Source organism: Rattus rattus, chromosome 1 (assembly GCF_011064425.1).
Source record: "Rattus rattus isolate New Zealand chromosome 1, Rrattus_CSIRO_v1, whole genome shotgun sequence".
Taxonomy (NCBI): Eukaryota; Metazoa; Chordata; class Mammalia; order Rodentia; family Muridae; genus Rattus; species Rattus rattus.
The window spans coordinates 33,220,249-33,234,888 of record NC_046154.1 but is presented as its reverse complement, the minus strand read 5'-3'; the positions used below and the strand labels follow the sequence as shown (position 1 = coordinate 33,234,888).

The window sequence follows — 14,640 nt, the reverse complement described above, 5'->3', positions numbered from 1 at the left end:
CACTAAATTGCCTAGGCTGGCCTCGAATGTACTGCGATCGGAAGCTGGTCGTAACTTTTCAGTATCCCAGCCACACCTCTCCAGCAGCCGGGACCCCAGTGCCACTAGCCCGGGGGTTCCCAGCGTGTGAACTCAAGCACTGGGCCCCGCCCACCAGGGGGCCCGACACCGTGAGGGCTTCTGGGATAGCGTGCTGCCCGGAAGCGGAAGTGCAAAGCGGTCCGTCACTTCCTTTGGCTCAAGTGGCTCAACGGACTGTGCAAGTGACTCTCGGCCCGGCCGCAGGATGAAAGCGGGGAAGAGCGAGCGGGAGCGAAGCAGCCGGCGGCGACACCGGTCAGGCGACGCTTTGGCGACCGTAGTAGTGAAGCAGGAACGTCTAAGCCCCGAACCCGTCGCACACCGCCGACCGGACGCTCCAGCCGCTAGCCCGCCCCCGCCCGCCGCGGAGTCGGGCTCCGCTGGTCACCGCGGGAGCCGAGCCCGGGGAGCGAGCCGGTAAGCAGGCCGCGGACGGGATGGCGCGGGGGCCGGGTGGTGCGAGCGACTCGGGAGTGCAAAGCACCTTTTGAGTTGAAATGAGATTCCCCCGCCTGCCCACGAGCGGACGGTGGGAATGTCTTTTCCACTCTACCTACAAAGAGTATTTCACGGTGGGTCTTGGCGACTTCTTCTCAGCACTCATTCGCCGATGCCTCCATAAAGCATCGATTTACTGAGTGCGAAGTGTGACTTAATGATCAATTGAGGTACTGGGTCACAAGGCAAAGAAGAGAGATGCTTTTACAACTTGGCGAAATTGGGCATGCTCTAACCCCAAGGAAAATAACAGATAATTTCAGTTAATGTTAAAGACAAATTAAAACTGTAATATGGTAGCGAGAGGTTGGGTAGAAAGAAGAGAGGACTTCTACAGAGGTGATCCTTAAGCTGAGACTGATATGATTGATCCATTCTCTTTTGAAGAATCCAGGAAGAACCCAGTGTGGTGGGCATGCTTTGTAACACAGCAATGGAGACCATAAGTCAGGAGGATCCTGAGCATGTGTACACACACACACACACACACACACACACACACACACACACAGAGAGAGAGAGAGAGAGAGAGAGACAGAGAGAGAGAGAGAGAGAGAGAGAGAGAGATGCACAGAACTTGAATTGGAATTCTGTTTGTTTTAAAGGTTGAACAACAGCAGCAACAATAAAAAAAACCAAAAATGAAACAGGCAGCATATCTGGAATTGAGTGATGGAGCAGCATTGTAGATTGTAGGCTGGTAGAAATGATGTGGGATGGAGGACAGGGCGGGGCCCTGAGACCTGCTAAGGGGTTGGATGTGGTTGTTAGAGAAGGAAATATGTGAGGGAAAAAAACAGGCTAGATTGACTTCCTGGATAGTAGTGCCAATTAGGATGACAGACTGGGAAAGAAAGGTTTCTAAGGCTTTGGGGTTCATTAGGTTGTCTAAGTGAGGAGGCTTAGCAGGCAGTTGTGTATGTGGCTGGGAGAAGTGTTTATTGAAGGTAAAGGCCTGCCGTGGCTACAGAGTCCACACGTGTGCTGTGTTTTGGAGGTGAGCCTCATACTGGAAGCTAACTTATGTGGGGGAAGGGCCATTGAGGTAAAAATCCTGTGTATCATGCTCTGAAAAGGTCCCCAGCCAAAAAGAAAAGCAAGTCCTCCGGCAGAAGAAGCAAGTCTCCTCGGACTAAGAGAAGCCGGAGTCCCCACTACTCCACGGTCAAAGTGAAGCAGGTGAGTGAGTGGGCAGGAACCTTGGATGGGAAACTCAAGTCCAGAGCTGTTGCCGGACCTGAAGAGGTTGCAGCCATGTTGTGTAGACATGTTTCATTGTCCCCGCAGTGAGCTTTTCTAAAAACCAGATATGTATTTGGGGCTGTTTTTCCTGGAAGCATTTGGAGGCAATGGTTGATTTGATTCAGAAATAATACAGAGTGGGAAACATGTCCACATTTCTCCCAGCGGTAACTTCTCACACACCTGTGGACAGTGTCTTGGTCAGGACACATTTACTGCCATCAGGATGCCTCCGATGTTCTTCAGTGACTCGTTCTCCGCCTTTATTCTTCCTTTCCCCCTGCCCAGCCGCTTCTCTCTCAGTTCCTGGATGCAACCTGTCTTTAGGTTTGAAGACTGTCTGTGGTGCTGTTTAAACCAGCACAGATGGTCACAGATGGTTGGGCCTGCGAGTGCCCATGTGCTGCAGTACCATTTTTTCAAAGGACATTGGTTTTCTCCATTGGATTATTTTACTTCCACATTGAAACTCAGGTATATGTCTATCCGGCCAATCGCATGCAGACTTGATTACCGCATTTACATAGTAAGTCTCAAAACTGAATGCCCTCTTTGCTGCATTGGTGTGAGGGTTTCAGAAGCCCTAGAACTAGAGTGAGCTGCCATGTGGGTGCTAGGAATTGAACCCAGGTCCTCTGGAAAAAGCAGCCAGTGCTCTTGACTGGTGAACCATCTCTCCACACTACCCTACTACCCTCTTTTTTTCCCCTTGTCTATATCTCTATGTAAATGTTAGAATTTGTGTGTGTGCGTGTGTGTGACAGAGACAGATCTTTTAAAAAATAAATTTTTTGCATGTGTATGAGTGCTTTCCCTGCCCACACGTATGCGTATGTACTGTGTGTGTGTCTGGTGCCCATACCAGACAGGTCTAGAAAAGGGTACCAGATTCTCTAGAACTTGAGTTAAGATTGGCTGCAAGCCACCTTAGGTGCTAGGAACTGACCCAGCTCTTCTGGAAGGACAGTAAGTGCTTTTAACTGCAGAGTTGTCTTCCAGTTCCCCTAGTAACGTCTCACAAGAAGCAGGTGTGGTGGTGTGTGCATATAATTCTGCACTGAGGCAAGAAGATCACAAGTTCAATACTGGTTTTAAAAGATTACTGAGGGAGGCTGGAGAGATGGCTCAGTGGTTAGGAGCACTGACTGCTCTTCCAGAGGTCCTGAGTTCAATTCCCAGCAACCGCATGGTGGCTCACAACCATCTGTAATGGGATCCGAAGCCTCCTTCTGGCGTGTCTGAAGACAGCTACAGTGTACTCGTGCTCATGTAAATATAAAAACGAATCTTTAAAAAAAATATTACCAAGAAGCTTTCTCAAAAGTAAAAAGGGCTGGGGATAAAATTTAGAGTAAGTGCTTGTTTCCAGCCCCGCATCCTAGTCCCATTACCATTATGTGTGTATGCATATTGATGGAATATTAGCCTTAAAAGGAAGAAAATTCTGACACGTGCTACAAAATGTCTGAATCCTGATGACTTGCTTAATAAACCAGGGCGGAAAAGCATGATTTTGTAGTTGAGACAGGGTATCTCCTGCTAATTAGGCCCAGTTAGCCTGAAACTTGCTTGGTAGAACAGGCAGGCCTAGAACTCTTGATGATTCTCCTGCCTCAGTCTCCTGAGTGCTGATAGCTGATATTAAAGGTGTACCATCAACTGAATTCCACCAGAGGAGTGCATGCAAGCCTGTGTGTCCCTTTGGAGACAGGGTCTCATTCTCATTCTCTTAACTTCTAGAGACCCACCCACCTCTGACTCCTGAGGGCTGGGATTAGAGGTGTGCAGTCCCTACTCTCTTGACAGGAATTGCTAATCTGAGAGAATTCCTACTTCTGTTAGCATTGGTACTGTGGTTATAAGAAGAAGCTCCCCTTCAGAGTCAGGCTAAGTGTTGGCTTCTCCTGGAAACTGCTTTGCCGTGCTTTGCGCTTGGAGCTGTCGCCTTACTGACTGACTTCTTATCCATCTATTGCTGCTGTTTTACAAAACAAGGTCTCTGTGTAGCCCTGGCTAACTCTGTACACCAGGCTGGCCTCAAACTCAAAGAGCTCTGCCTCTGCCTCCTGAGTACTGGGATTAAAGGTGTGCGCCACTGTGCTCATTGATCTACTGTCTGTGTGTATTGCTGTTTGTGCGACGTTGATTTTCAGTATGTGCCTCCATTTTGTTAGAAATTTGGAAACTGCCAAGTAGTACTTTCTTGTAGGTTTCTTGAGGTGTTCGTGTTTCTTAGGTTTATCCATAGATGTTTGAATCATTTCTGTAATTGCTGAAGTTGAACCTTTTGAGATTATTTCAATCTCCTTTTGGCCTGTGAGGAAGTTAACTTTTCCCTTTATATATCTTACATGTGACTGTTCTGTTTTCTATACCTGCTACCCTGTGAGTTTGCCTGCAGGTGATTGAGAGAGGTATTTCTCCTTGTGGTAGGGTCTGGATGTGGGTTTGAGGAAGAGCATGGAATATGAAGTCTAAAGGCCCTTCAGGGGAAAGAACCACACTGATAGCCTTGTGTGGATAGGAATTTGTTCTGAATCCAGGCCACAGATGTGCTGTTGTTGTTTGAAATTGTTTAGCATATGCATGTCTGTACACCACATAATGTAGTGCCCACACTTACCACAAGAGGGCATTGGATTCTCTTGGAACTGTAGTTGTAGATGGTTGTGAACAGCTTTGTGGGTGTTGGGAAGTGAACATGGGTCCTCTGGAAGAGCAGTCGGTGCTCTTAATTGCTGAGCTATCTCTCCAGTTCCTGCAGCTTGTTCACAGAGAAAGGGATGCTATCTTTCCCTTACTGAATCCCATCTGAATTTCAGGAACGGGAGGACCATCCACGGAGAGGACGAGAGGATAGGCAGCACCGGGAGTTATCAGAACAGGAGCACAGGAGAGCACGGAACAGTGAGCGAGACCGGCACCGGGGCCATGCCCGCCAAAGGAAGAGCTCTGATGAGAGGCCTGTCAGTGGGCAGGGTCGGGATAGAGACAGCCAGATCCTGCAGGCCCAGGAAGAAGAGAGGGACTTTAATAATGCCAGGCGCCGGGAGCACCGCCAGCAGAATGAGAGTGCTGGCGCTGAGGCTCAGGAGGTGATCCCTCGCCCTGCTGGTAACAAGAACAAAGAGGTGCCTGTTAAAGAAAAACCAAGCTTTGAACTTTCTGGGGCACTTCTTGAGGACACTAATACCTTCCGGGGTGTGGTCATTAAATACAGCGAGCCCCCAGAAGCCCGCATCCCCAAAAAACGGTGGCGTCTCTACCCCTTTAAAAACGATGAGGTGCTTCCAGTCATGTACATCCATCGGCAGAGTGCGTACCTGCTGGGGAGACATCGTCGCATCGCGGACATTCCCATTGACCATCCCTCTTGCTCAAAGCAACATGCAGTCTTCCAGTACCGGTAGGTAGACCAGAGGGAGGACTGGAAAGGGAGATGGGTGAGCGTCTCACTTAGGCTCCTAAGGCTGACTGGCTGTGTGGAAATGCTGCTGAACCCATTATCCCTGGTCCAGTGAGCTGGACTGAAGGAGTACTGCAAGTCTTAACAACCTGTGGGTGATCTCCGGACATTTGTATGAGCGGCTTGAGTGTGATGTCAGAAATCCAGATATTAGCCTACCATTGTGTGGCAGTGTAGACCTGTAATCCCGGCTCTCGGGAGGCTAAGCAGGATTGGTGGTGTATATCCTCCTCTAGGTGTGGGTTATGTTCCATGACCCCGTCTCTAAACAAACAAATAAATGATAGGAAGAAAGAGAAATTAAAAGGACTCCTGCTGTGGTCCTGTCCACCTGCCCCCAGGGCTTTCTGAGGACCAAATAGAAATAAGTAAAGGCCAGAGTCTGGATGCCAGATAAATGCTAGCAGAATCTGCTGCTTGGGAATGCATCTTTACCATTTAATACTCAACCTGTGAGGAAAGCGGTTCAGTGGTAACATCCTCATCTAACAGGAGAGAAAACTTCAGCTCAGTACAGTAAGCTATCTTAGAGCAAAACTCTGTCCACATCTAGCCCTTGGCTCTCAGTTCCTAATTCTGTTTTCCCCTCATTCGGGCTGGTGCTGAAATCATGTGCAGTGTTGGAGAAAGTCTGTGTGTAAATAGCAAGAAGCCTCGAGTTCTGCACTGGGACCTCTGTGGCCCTCCATCGCCATCCACCAGCCACAGTCAGCTTTGCCTTTTCTCCTCCTTATGTAAAGTGCTCTAAACTTGCTTATCAGCGCAGCACTTCCCTGTGACGTTCCAGAGTTTTCGTTTGAATCCTGTTCAAGCCAGGCCACTGATGTGTAAATCTGTAGCAGAGAGCTTTAGAGAAGATAGGTGGTCTCTGGTAGGACATGACTCACACACTTCTCTCCTTGGTCTCTCCTAGGCTTGTGGAGTACACCCGTGCTGATGGGACGGTTGGTCGGAGGGTGAAGCCCTACATCATTGACCTTGGCTCAGGCAACGGAACATTCTTGAACAACAAGCGTATTGAGCCACAGAGATACTATGAACTGAAAGAAAAAGACGTACTTAAATTTGGGTTCAGCAGCAGAGAATATGTCTTGCTTCATGAGTCTTCAGACACCTCTGAACTTGACAGGAAGGAAGATGAAGATGAGGAGGAGGAGGAGGAAATGGTGTCTGACAGCAGCTGAGAAGCAGCCTCCACTATTAGAAACCGTCCCTACCGGAGGCCGTGGGGTGACTCCAGCGCCTCTTCTTGCCTTAAGTCTTTCCTCTATTGCTGCCCAGCTTATGTTGCAGTATGAGAGCTGTCACTTCGTGTTTTGTCGAACTTGGCACAGCAGCCGCCTGCCTGTGGGCGCTTGTTTTCAGAAGAATCTCACCAATTACAGCGTGTCGAGTTTGTCAGAGTGTGTGGCTGCGGTGGGTACCTTCAGAACTGCTGCATAGGAAACAGCCCTTGGAGAGGGGACTGTGACTTCTCTTTGTACAGTTTCTTATTTATATAGTTGTTGAGCTTTGTGAACCAGGAGTTTGGTTTTGGGGACAGACCCTAGAGTAGAGAATCTCAGTCAGCTTTGGATGTCACCAAAACAACCTCCAGCATATACCAAAGCTTTGACCTGGTTCAGCTCTTGAGTCACAGAAGTTGATTTTGCACTTCGTTTTTTTGGGGGGTGACAGTTTACCACGTGACCTCTTTATTGGCTGTCTGCGATGAACAGACACTGTGACGCCTGTGTAGACATGACTGTAGGGAGGTCATGGCTTCTACCGACAGGTGCTGGTGTCATGTCATACACTGGGCTGTAGATCCGCATCCTCTGAGGATTCCTGATTGCTCCATGAAGCAGACATAATGGTTTGATCATCTGGTCTTTTTCTTCAGCTTTGCATTTTTATTCCGATGTCACCTCTCTTCTCCCTTTGAGAAACACTACACTGACTTTCTGGGCGGGGCCTTGCTGGGGTCTCGGGGTGTATATGTGTCTAAAGCTTCCATATTTCTGCTTCATCTTTGACCATGTGTTCATATTCAGCTTCCAAGGGTAGAAAGTAAGGGACAGCCTAGGTCTGAACTTCCCACCTGGGGTCTGTGTGAGTAGAAAGATACTCCTTCCTTCCAGTCTGTGTGCTTCAGAGCTATGTGCTGATTTTCATATGACAGTGTTTTGTGATATAAATAATACCACATGATAGGCAAAGGCCTGTCTGCATTTGGAGAGCAGGTTTTCATTTATATGTATTTTTGAGATTAAAAAAATAAAATTTGTAAATATAGCCTCATTTTAGAGGGTATTACTTTTCTCACATAAATGACTTGTTCATAGGTGTGTTTGTTTCCAAAGGAGTCTGTGTAAACTGTTTTGAGGTAACAGTACTATGTGTGTAGGGAATTGTAGGGAGAGACCTGAAGTACTGAGGACAGGAACTGTTTATCTCCACAAGGAGGGCATGGGTCATGAGCTGTCCGGAGGACTTGTGTCAGTGCTGTACATTTGGTGACAACATCAGGACCACTTCCTCCTCAGGTGGAGGTGATAGCATTACCTGTGCTGCTCTTAGTTTCCCCTGAGGCTAGGATTCAGGATGCTGCTGAGTAGATTTTCTTGCTTGTATAGTCAGGGTGTCACTTGTCCTCAGGGCTAGAGGCTGGCCAGGGCAGGAACGTACTTCACAGAGACTCATACAATCCCTACTGTGTCCAGAAAGCACATTGTACTTTGGGTATTTTTCTCAATTCAGACAAGGTTTTCTGTCTGAGATTCCATAATAATTGCCCTCCTACTTCAGGGCCTCCTTCTCCAGGGACAGTTTGTGTGGATTTGCTTTCTTGATAAGCACTGTGCAAAGTGACCACTTTGCCTCCATTTCTTTTGTAAAGAGGTTCCAGGAACCAGAAGTGGTGACTCATGCCTATAACCCTGGGCCTGGAGAGGGTGAAGCAAGAGGATTGATGCACATGTTAGGTGATGTGGAATGGGAGGCAGCCTGGTCATCTCGAGAGAAATGTCCCAATGGTACTGATAGCAAACATTTGTCCTAGTGGAGCAGTGGCATCCTAGGTTAAGAACTTCACGTTAAGACATCCAAGAAGATGTCTTTTCTTAGAGACTTGTTCTCCTTAATTAACTTGCAAGGTCTTCACTGTCATTCCTCCACCTGAAGTACAGCTGTGTGCGAAATAACCGCTGAACTTCTGCACCAACCTCTCCTTGGTGCTCCCTAGTTCTGCAGAGGTGTCAAAGTCCAAAGGTGTGGGCCAAAGAGATGGCTCAGCTAGTAAAGGTGCTTGCCATCAGCCCCGATGACCTGAGTTTGATCCCCAGAACCCTCATGGTGGCAGGACACATCAATTCCCACAAGCTGTGCCCCGACCTCCACATCTGGGTATGCATGCAGCGTCAATCCTGTAAAAGTCTTCCCCAGTCCTCTCACCTACAGATGTTTCCAATTCTGACATCAAAGATACCTCCCTGAGTGCAAATGCTGATGGCTCTCCCAGATACCTGTACTGTGTTTTGGTGCTGTGTGGACAAATGGAATAATGTGTTGAGATAGTGGTATCTGAAACTAACTAGATTGGCCTGGGATTCACCTTGTAGTCCAGTGTATCCTCAAACTATGGGCAATCCTGTCTCAGCAAGTTTCTGCCTGTCCCCTAACACTCCCAGGTCTTCACAGTGCTCTTCTAACATCAATCTGAACACCCAAGTAGCTAGCCCTAGAACCCATCAACATCAACAAGGTCCTGCATTTTACACCCAAACACCTGGGACCCCATGAGTGCAAGCTCCACTTGATACTGCACAGTGAGCACAGATGCCTGGGTCATACCCAAGGAGGACAGCACACCAACTTGGCCCTACCAGTTACCAAGGAGGTTTGCGCCCTAGGTGGAGGTGACATAAAGATTGACCAGTAGGGCTACAATGTTGAGATTAAGCAAGGGGATTCAGAAATGGATTAGTGGAGTTTGTTATTTCGGGTCAGCTACCCTTGAGACCATGGAGAACATGTCATACAACTGCTTCATGTTCGTCTAGGAGCAGAGAGAGGACAGCAGACCATGGAGCCAAGCCCCCAAGAGACCACAGTTTTGCCAGGAGATTGGCAAGGCTGAGAACAAGTCCTAAACCCACAGCAGCCTTCAAGACTAAGCAGTCTGTCCTCCACCTTGACCTAAGTGTGGAGAAGCCCCTACTCCACCCGTTTCAAGCAGTCCCCACTCTTACTCTTGAATTGCTGGTTGCCTTGCTCTCAAACTCCCATGCCACTCTGTCCAGTATCCTTTTCCTGCCTGTTCTGCATCTTCCCTCAGCCCCTGAGCCTCCCCCAAATGCTGCCACTCTCAGGTCTACCTTGCAGTACAGAGCTCCACCCATCTAACCCAGGAGTCCATTCACCAGCCCCAGGTGAGTACCCCTCTCAGCAGGGATTCACTCCCAGGCTCCAGGGTGCATCTACTTGCCTTTCAGTCTACTCCCCAGGGCTGCTCCCTCCTGCCCCTGCATCCCATCTACAGCTGCTAGGGATGGATACATTCCCAGTTTGTTGGGGTTCCCCCCTTGATTCTCAGGGAGTATCCATCTGACTTCCTGTCTCCTGGGCTAAGGCCCCCACTTCCATCCGAGGGTCCTGGAAACATTCTTTCCCAGCAGCCCTGGCTATATGCTACCTTTTTCTTTGGCCACTCCTTAGAAAGTCTTGTTATTTTGTCTCATCCTGGGTCCATTAAATAGCCTCTCCCATGTGCAAGGGTAATTTAAAATGGCTGGGGACTAGTTTATCAGTAGAGGGCCTGGCTTAAATGCAGTTTCCAGCACTGAAGACTTTTAGCAGAAAATGGAGGTGAGATAGCTGGGTGTGGTGGTCACATCTCTATTGTTATAGTACTTGGGTGGTAGAGGTAGGCCGATCTGTGACTGGAGAGACCAGTCTGGTCTACACAAGGAGTTTGAAGCCAGCCAGGGCTACAGAGTAAAGACCCTGCCTCAAGTAAAAATTTCAAAAAATTAAAAAAAATATATATATATAGTTTAGAAAGTGAGAGTTGAGTTCATTTACTGAAAAGCTAGAGTGACTCAGTTTCTCAGTTGAACACAGCATAGTAGTTGGTTTGCCACTGTGAGTCAGACACAGCAATGCTGAGCAGATGGGTGACCTTTGAACTCTAGGAGAGGGCCCCTGAACCAGTTGGGACAGTTGAGGAAGCAGTGGGGCTACAGAGAGGTGCATGGGAAGAGTATAGGCTATGCTCTGAAGTCCCACAGTGGTGAGTGCAATGAGGTCACAGTCACCTGCAGAGTGTGATGGAGAGGGGAGGAGGCAAAACAAAAGAATTGAGTAAGCTCACATCAGGAGAGTCCCAGAAATCTCAATGGGACAAAGACAGGCTCAGGCACAGCCTTGTCTCAATAATATAGTAGTACAATACCATTGTCATTGTAGTACTACAGTGCTTGCTTTTCAAACACAACAACCTGAATTTGGGTCCCCAGCACCCATGTTAAAACCAAGCACAGAAGAATTTGTAATCCCAGTGTTGGGGATGTGGAGGCAGGTGGGTCCTTGGAGTTCACTGGCCAATGTAGTCTGATGAACTTCAGGTTCTGTGAGAAGCTACCCACCCCCACCCCCAGAAGGTGGGGAGGGATAAAGGAAGAGACCTGATGTTGACCTCTGGCCTCCACGTGCACTCACATGCATGCACACAAATGTGCACACTCATGTTGTGTGACAAAACTCCCCAGGAGATGCAACACACATGGCTGCTCACCCAAGGCAGGGATCGCACAGCAGCAAAAGTCCAACTTGGTGAAGTAATGAGTTTTGTTTTTTTTTAAATATTTATTTTATGTATATTTATGCATGTGAGTACACTGTCACTCTCTTCACACACACCAGGAGAGGGCATCAGATTCCATGACAGATAGTTGTGAGCCACCATGTGGTTGCTGGGAATTGAACTCAGGTCCTCTGGAAAAGTATTTGGTGTTCTTAACCACTGAGCCATTTCTCCAGCTCCGAAGTAATGAGTTTTTTTTTTTTTTTTTTTTTTTGTTCTTTTTTTCGGAGCTGGGGATCGAACCCAGGGCCTTGCGCTTCCTAGGCAAGTGCTCTAACCACTGAGCTAAATCCCCAACCCCGTAATGAGTTTTATTAGGGTTATTTTACAGGGGCAGAAATGACTCAGCTGTATCACCAAAGCCCATGGGCATCAGATCTCATTTCAGATGGCTGTGAGCCACCATGGTTGCTGGGAATTGAACTCAGGACCTCTGGAAGAGCAGTCAGTGCTCTTAACTGCTGAGCCATCTCTCCAGCCCCATGTTTCAATTTCTAAAGACCCTTAACAACCCCACCAAAAATGTTGGTATATAAGAGCACTGTCTTAGTTAAGGGTTTTACAGCTGTGAACAGACATCATGACCAATGCAACTCTTATAAGGACAACATTTAATTGGGGCTGGCTTACACGTTCAGAGGTTCAGTCCATTATCATTATCATCATTATCATCAAAGTGGGAGCATGGCAGCATCTATGCAGGCATGATACAGGTGGAGCTGAGAGTTCTATATCTTCATCTGAAGGCTGCTAGTGGAAGACTGACTTCCAGGCAGCTAGGATGAGGAGGGTCTTAAGTCTTAAGTCCATGAACACAGTGACACACCTACTCCAACAAGGCCACACTTCCTAATAGTGCCATCACATTCCACTCCCTGGCCCCCACAAGCCTGTTCAAACACATGAGTCTATGGGGGGCCATATCTAGCAATAGCAAAATAAAGTACATTTAGTCCAATTTACAAAGCCCCGGCAGCCTATAGCAGTCTTGACAATGTCAAAAGTCCAAAGTTCAAAGTCTCTTCTAGATTCATCCAATCACTTAGCTGTAATCCCCAAAGCAAGACAGGAAACCAGCTAGGCAAACTCCAAACTCTGCATCTCCATGGCAGATGCCAAAGCCGTCTTGATCTCCAATTCTTTTTTTCATCTTTGTTGACTGCAACAAACTTCTTTCTCCTGGGCTGGTTCCACTCCGTTAGCAGCTTTTCTCAGCAGATACCTCATGACTCTGGCATCTCGAACGTCTCGGGTCTCCAAGGCAACTTCAGTGTGATCCACACATGATCTTCTGGGCTCATCCTAAAGGTTGGCGTCTCTTCTCCAGCTCTGCCCTCTGCAGCCCTCTAAGCTCAGGTTGATCCTCTCCACTGTCATCGCTGTTCTTGGTGACCATCCCATGGTATTCCAGAACTCCCTATCCTCAGCTAAGCAGGATTTGACTTTTACAAATGAGAGAGCTGAGGCACAAAACAGTGGAAGTCACATGCAATTTGTGTGTGTGTGTGTGTGTGTGTGTGTGTGTGTGTGTGTGTGTTTTACCTGCATGTATATCTGAGTACCCTGTGTATGCCTGGTAACCTGTGGAGGCCGGAATATGATACCAGATATACTTACTAGTTATAACAGTTGTGAACCACCATATGGTGGCTGGCAATTTAATGCAGGTCGTCTGCAAGAAACACAAGCATTTTTAACTGATGAACCATCTTTCCAAGTTCCTTTTAATTAAAAAGGTTAATTTTGTGTAATGGGTGTTTTGCCTGCATGTGGCTGCATCTCATGTTCTCATGTATCCCTGGTACCCTGTGAGGCTAGAAGTCATAAAACTGTGAGTCCCTGTGTGGGTACCGAGAACTGAACCAGGGTCCCCTGGAAGAGCAGCCAGTTCTTTTTCTTTTTTTCTTTTTTTTTTCAGAGCTGGGGACCGAACCCAGGGCCTTGCGCTTGCTAGGCAAGTGCTCTACCACTGAGCTAAATCCCCAACCCCCAGCCAGTTCTCTTTAACTTCTAAACTACCTCTCAAAGCCTTTGATTTTCAGTTTTCAGTTTTCTTTCCTGGTGATAAGAATCAAATTGTTTAAAAAAAAAAAAAATCAAACCCTCTAACTCCAGTTCCAGAGGATCAACACCCTCTGTTGACCTCTAAGGGCACTGCAAGCATGTGCACAGACATATGTGTACGCAAGACACCCATACGCGTAAAAATAAATGGTTAAAATAATCCAAATCCCACATTAGCAAAGTAGGTCAGGTGCGATGGTTTAGCAGGTAAAGCACACAATGTGAATGAAGCCGGAGGAGTGTCATCCCCAGGTCCCAGGCGATGGAAGGGACCAAGTGACCCCTGCAAATTGGCTTCTGACCTTCATGCCTGTGCCCTGGCATGCTAAGCACCTAACATGAGTGTTAGAAAGTACATTTTGAATTAGCTGATTCAACCCAGTAAAATAAGGAAGAGAAACAGAGAGAGAGGTGTTCACTGAATTCAACCACATACAAAAATAAGATGGCCAAGAATTTTATCCCTGGCATTTGAAGCTGCTACACTTGAAAGTCAATCCATGGGGTTGGGGATTTAGCTCAGTGGTAGAGCGCTTGCCTAGGAAGCGCAAGGCCCTGGGTTCAGTCCCCAGCTCCGAAAAAAAAGAAAAGGAAAAAAAAAAAAAGAAAGTCAATCCATGTCATCTGTTAAAGAGGGGCTAGAGCAATGGCTGTGTTTGCAGAGACACAGGTTTCATTTCCAGTACCCACGTGCTGGCTTACGACTGTAACTCTCGTTCCAGGGGAATCTGGCACCGTCTCTGGCTTCCACGGGTACCATGGTATAGACACATGTGGACAGAACATAAAATAAAGTCTTTGGCTGGAGAGATGGCCAGAGGTTAAGAGCACTGACTGCTCTTCCAGAGGTCCTGAGTTCAATTCCCAGCAACCACATGGCAGCTCACAACCATCTGTAAAATGGGGATCCGATGTCCTCTTCTGGTGTGTCTGAAGACAGTTACAATGTACCCATATACATGAAATAAATAAATAAATCTTAAAAAACTAAAAAGTCTGAAAAAGAATATATTTCTTAAAAAAGCTAAAGATGCTGAGCCACAAAGGTGATATCTTTGCCACCACCACCACCACCACTACCACCACCACCACCACCAAGACTTGGGGGCCACTTCAGACCTTAAGAGCCAGAGGTCAGGGAGGAATGAGGGGAGCTGTGCCTGCTGGACGTGGGCAGGCAGGGCTGCTATATTCGGGAGCTGTAGCTGCCTACAAAAGATTGGCCTAAGATCAAGCCGGCCAACTTTCCAGCGTGTAGGAGCGAATGGCCCTCAAACCTCCACCGTAGCTAAGAAGCTATCGATAGTGGATGACTCCTGACGGGGAAGAGTCGGCTTGAAGGCGTGGACCCCAGTAGGCTGCTCACAGTCCATTGGATGACCCCACATCTGTAAGTGTATGGGCACTTCAAATTGGGACTCCATCATTAAAAGGGGGGATGCTGAAG

At 47.7% G+C, this 14,640-nt stretch overlaps 1 protein-coding gene across 1 annotated transcript; it reads left to right on the top strand.

Annotated features, from left to right (window-relative positions):
• Positions 1 to 228: 228 nt before the first annotated feature.
• On the top strand, positions 229 to 7,567 carry Snip1 (Smad nuclear interacting protein 1). The gene is made up of 4 exons (XM_032898273.1): positions 229 to 498; positions 1,656 to 1,758; positions 4,644 to 5,227; positions 6,201 to 7,567. The coding sequence occupies exons 1-4, from the start codon at positions 287 to 289 to the stop codon at positions 6,469 to 6,471; spliced, it is 1,170 nt and encodes a 389-aa protein (XP_032754164.1). The 5' UTR covers positions 229 to 286; the 3' UTR covers positions 6,472 to 7,567.
• The last annotated feature ends 7,073 nt before the right edge of the window (positions 7,568 to 14,640 follow it).